The sequence below is a fragment of the Macrobrachium nipponense genome, chromosome 26, assembly GCF_015104395.2.
Source record: "Macrobrachium nipponense isolate FS-2020 chromosome 26, ASM1510439v2, whole genome shotgun sequence".
Taxonomy (NCBI): domain Eukaryota; kingdom Metazoa; phylum Arthropoda; class Malacostraca; order Decapoda; family Palaemonidae; genus Macrobrachium; species Macrobrachium nipponense.
Window position 1 is genome coordinate 42,508,943 of NC_087215.1, and position 4,892 is coordinate 42,513,834.

General features: G+C 39.5%; 1 protein-coding gene across 1 annotated transcript; it reads left to right on the plus strand.

Annotated features, from left to right (window-relative positions):
* The first annotated feature begins 425 nt into the window (after positions 1-425).
* LOC135200230 (uncharacterized) lies at positions 426-3,935 on the plus strand. Its single transcript, XM_064228670.1, has 2 exons — positions 426-807; positions 2,717-3,935. The coding sequence occupies exons 1-2, from the start codon at positions 601-603 to the stop codon at positions 3,563-3,565; spliced, it is 1,056 nt and encodes a 351-aa protein (XP_064084740.1). The 5' UTR covers positions 426-600; the 3' UTR covers positions 3,566-3,935.
* The last annotated feature ends 957 nt before the right edge of the window (positions 3,936-4,892 follow it).

Here is a 4,892-nt window from a genome sequence, read left to right on the forward strand (position 1 = left end):
TAATCCATTCACACACAAACAAGAGCAACAAAAATAATCCTAAATTCCTTTGAGGGCGGCAGGCCTATGAAATTCCGTCAAGCGCAATTTGAGAAAAGGAACGAGGCCAAGCAACGATTATAATTTTTGAGATGATTAATCGAAAACAACGCACTGTAAGGAACAAGCCAGAAAAAATGACGAAATGACGTCCTCACGGCATTGCATCATGGCTCATCCTGAGGCTCCGCCCATTACCGTTACGAGTGCACAGGAATCCCGAACGTTTCCACTCTCAGCTCTACGTAGCAGATAATGTTTGTTTGATGTTATGGATAAAGTTTCAGGTCCAGTCAGGATTAGATCATGTCCATGTGTTAGATGCAATCAGGCAGCGCCTTATATATATAGAGGTCTCTCTTCTCCCGTGCATATTCCGGCGCTGAAGAAGAGTCGAACGGTAATTTTGAATAGCACACTTTCCATTAATAATGTCTATTGCTCTCGTGGTGGCTCCCTTGAAATGTTCTAGAATCCAGCGATTTGACCAAAAGAAAATCAGGCATTTAAGAAGGTTTCTCGTAGAGTTTCTTTCCATCACGAATATTACGTAACTGAGCAATGCCCAAGAAAAATCCTCGGAAACCGGCGGGAGCTCCGATGTCTCCAGAACGCCGAAGAGAGCTCCTTTCCATTCAGCCGCCGATCCTGTCTACACCACCTGCAAGTTTAGGGTACGGAGGACCTACACCGACGGACTCTTGGTGCTTCCCCATCGCTCACAGTAGCTCGGTGGCTGCTGCTGTAGATGACGATGACAGTTTCATGGTATGCCAGATTTCCTCAACATTTTCGTGGTTACTTACATTGTTATTTATGAGACACCTGTGCTCTCTCTCTCTCTTGAAATCAGTGTTGATCACATTTGGTTTTCAGTGCCCAAGAAAGTCAAGCTCACCCAATTAGTAAGGCAATTTTAGCATCAAAACTGGCCGAACCGGGAAAAAATTTGTAGCCAAATAATTCCTTCACCAATGTGTTCTGATTGGTCCTAACTATTAACCACCCTCCCCCCCCCCCCCACACACACACAATAGAAAAAAAACGTCCGGGGCCCACAACAAAATTTTTATAGGTGGCAAAAACCCATGAAATCGCGATATATATGTGTGATATATATATATATATATATATATATATATATATATATATATATATATATATATATATATATATATATATATATATATATATATATATATATATATCTTACGTTTTCGCATTATAAAACTAAACTATGTATTTTATAGAGAACGTTATTATATATGAAAATATAATAGATAAAATTACCTTTCTAATTATATATGATGATGTATACTTTGCTTGGTTAGTAATGTACGTATGATTCAACAAATGTTGATGTTAAAACCCTGAAAATGCATTATTTCCGAATTTAGTCTTTTAACTTTTTAATAGACATTTTCTAAAAACAGCTTCGCTGCACTATGAATATATAGCTTTGTCTCTATAAATTATCTGTATAATGGTGTATAATAACGTATATTTTACTCAGTTTGTGAAGGTGGGAGCTACTGCCCGGTTTTGAAAATGCTCCCAATGAAGTCCCATAAGTAGCCCACTAATGGAACTTCAATGGGAACATTTGCAAAACCGCGCAGTGCCACCTTCACAAAATGAGTAAAATATACGTTATTATACACTATTATACAGACAATTTATAGAGACAAAGCTATATATTTACAGCGCAGCTGAAGCTGTTTTTAGAAAATGACTTAAAAAGGTCGAAAGAAAAAATTCTGCAAAAACCATTTTTCAGGGTTTCAACATCAACATTTGTTGAATAATAGGTGCTATGCTATACGCAAAAATACATCATTATATATCAAAATGAGTAAAATATACGTTATTATACACTATTATACAGACAATTTATAGAGTCAAAGCTATATATTTACAGTGCAGCGAAGCGGTTTTTAGAAAATGACTATTAAAAAGGTCGAAAGAAAAAATTCTGAAAAAACGCATTTTCTGGGTTTCAACATCAACATTTGTTGAATCATAGGTGCTATGCTAATACGCAAAATATACATCATTATATATCATTAGAAAGGTAATTGAATCTACTTTAATTTCGTATATAATAATGTTTTCGATAAAATACAGAGTTTAGGAGTATAGCGCAAAAATGTAAAAATATCACGATTTTGGGGTTTTGCCCCAAAACATTTTGCTAGGCGTGTTCTTTTTTTTTTTTTTTTTTTTGGGGGGGGGGTGGGGGGTGGGTGGTGCGGGGGGGGGGGGGGTGTAATACTATCTGCCTATCAGAACACATTGGTAAGTTAACTATTCGACCCTTAGATACCCTTCCTAAATGCCAAATGCCCTTCCTAAATGCCAAATTTTGCGGCGTAGGTTCCAAATAAGAAGATTGCGATGTTCAACTTTGTAGGAATCTTAAATATGATTAATAATGGAAATATTTCAATTTAATGCCTGAACTATAAATTAACACCAATAATGCAGTGTAATAAGCAACAGCCAATTTGTTTGTTTGGGCGTTTGCTGACAGGATCTTGACGCAAAGAATGGTTGGTTTACTATTGGTTGGTAGACTCAGTACTTTGATATGGTCTCGTATTGGTTTGGACATTGGCATTTTCGCTTTCGTTCTTTTGCGTACTGGTGGTAATCTGTTTCCTCTTCGTCTTTCTTTTAGAGCTCAGGTGTTGTCAATCCCAACGTTATTTTGCCGCAAGTCCTGCCTGTCGATGACTTCAGTCTAGAGGAAGGTCAGGGGCCGTCCACCTCTGGTACAATCGTCAGTCCGACCTTCTACCAACTAGACCCTGGCATCGTTGACCCTGCTGCATTTGGCGCCAGTGGCCCACGACATCCTGCCGCAGAGAGGTTTCCAGGACCAGTCAGTTGTGAAAGTGAGAGTGTTTACGATCTCGAGTATTCAACGGCACACGTGAGCTACCCGTCCTTCTCAGAGGGTACAGACCCCGGAACGTCGGGTTATCCAAATTATGCAGCCACCGGTTATCAGTCAGAGGATGCTGCGAGTTCATTATCCAGTTATGTACGTCAGTCACTGGCAGTTAGTGACAACGTCAGTTATCTCTCTGGAGCATCATCAGGAGACCTGGTTAATCCTTCCCCTGGGTCATATGACGACCCGGCCGGAAGATTTGCTCCAGGCGTGAGGACTCGCCAGTTAAGTGTCCAGTCGACTTCTGAAGAATCGGATGCGCCATCATCATCATCGGGCTCCCATTCGAGGAAAGGCAGTTACAAGCACCGCCATAGGCGAGTCTATGGGTTGACGCAGGAGGACCAGGTGGAGCGAAGTAAAGCCCTGAATAACGAGGCCTGTCTGCTCTACCGCGAAAGGAAACGTAAGAAAGAGCGGGATCTTGAAGCTGAAACGACGCAGGAGGAAGAGAGGCAACGGAGGCTACGTCGGGAAGAGCAAGGATTACAGAAAACTTTGGAAATCTTTAAAAAAGCGCTTGGAAAGAGAGGTGATCGCGGCCGGCCGGATGACGGAAGTCAAAACCTGTAAAGTTTGTTTTTCTGGGAAACAGAACGAAAGAAATTTGGATGAATGGGACAGTCTTCCAGCCGTTATTTAATCTCTTTCGACTTTATTTGGAATAATATAAAGTGAATGTATCGCTTAATGATACTGAGGAAATACTATTCATTCATAGTAACCTCATGAATTGACTGTTACTAATTGTTACTTTTTACGCGTATCCACCGGTGGTTTTCCATAATATTGCATATGCCATAATATTCCGTAATAATTCATTTCCTAGTTTTGTCTGTTACATCAGATAAAATTCTCTCTTTATTTATAGCATTGGCGCCGAAGTTTAAGATAAAATCGGATTTCCAAAGGTATCCATCTACCTAGTAAGGGTCTGTCGCGTCCTCAGTAGCCTACGTATAGTCTTCGAGCCATCTGTGCTTCTGCTTTATTATAGATAGATTTCAGATTCTTGTTCAGACGGTGGCAGTGTACCACACCACACGAAACAAAGTACGAATTCGTTGTCAGTACTATAGAGTGTAAACAATGTGAATGATTAACAATAAAATTTTATGGTAAATAATAACTTTCTTTGGTAAGTCGCAATAGAAGAGTGTTCAATCTGTTATTGATATTTATCACGAGTGGTGAAGCATTTGCGTTCTCCTTATACGAACTTCGTCTGCTAAATCACGGAATTTTTAATAGCCCACACATTTTCTTTATAATATATACTTATCACGGTAACCATGTTTGCTATGGACACACAAATTCATCTTTCTCATAATATTACTTTGGAACAAAATGGCAAACTGTGTATCCATAAATAGCGCGGCCATCGCTGACATCAGCTGTTAGCGAGTTTTGTAATTGAAGGAATAAAGCTCAGTGAAATTCAATATGGAAACTGGCGGCGAAAAGGAAGATTTAAATTACGTCGATTTTTCGGCTTTTTGTTGAGTAACATCAGTGCCCCTATGGTAAGGAACAAGACCTACTGATTTAATAAAAATACGGAAGTACAAATGTTTTCCTACCAAACCACCAGCCATCTATGCATTTCAGAGACCGCGAGTCATAGTTTTTCTCAATTTTCTTTCGAACTAATTATTTAATCGAAATGGTACTTTGACACAGTGCAGACACACCGCCCTAATTTTTAGTAATATAGTTTATTGTCAAATGGTGTTAGTTAAGGCTTTTACTCTTGACTTTTAAAGGCAAAATCGTATGAATCAGCAGGAGTCATTTACAGATTCGAACGGCCGCTATCCCCATCCCTTCCCTCTCTCTCTCACTTTCTTTATCGCCGTGGTCCTTATTTCTTCCCCAATAGTACGTTTTCCCCTGACATTTT

Bases quoted from the DNA above. Each gene is read 5' to 3' on its own strand.
- LOC135200230 (XM_064228670.1), top strand. From the start codon at position 601: ATGCCCAAGAAAAATCCTCGGAAACCGGCGGGAGCTCCGATGTCTCCA. The intron at 808-2,716 runs GTATGCCAGATT...TCTTTCTTTTAG, and splicing joins ATGACGATGACAGTTTCATG to AGCTCAGGTGTTGTCAATCC.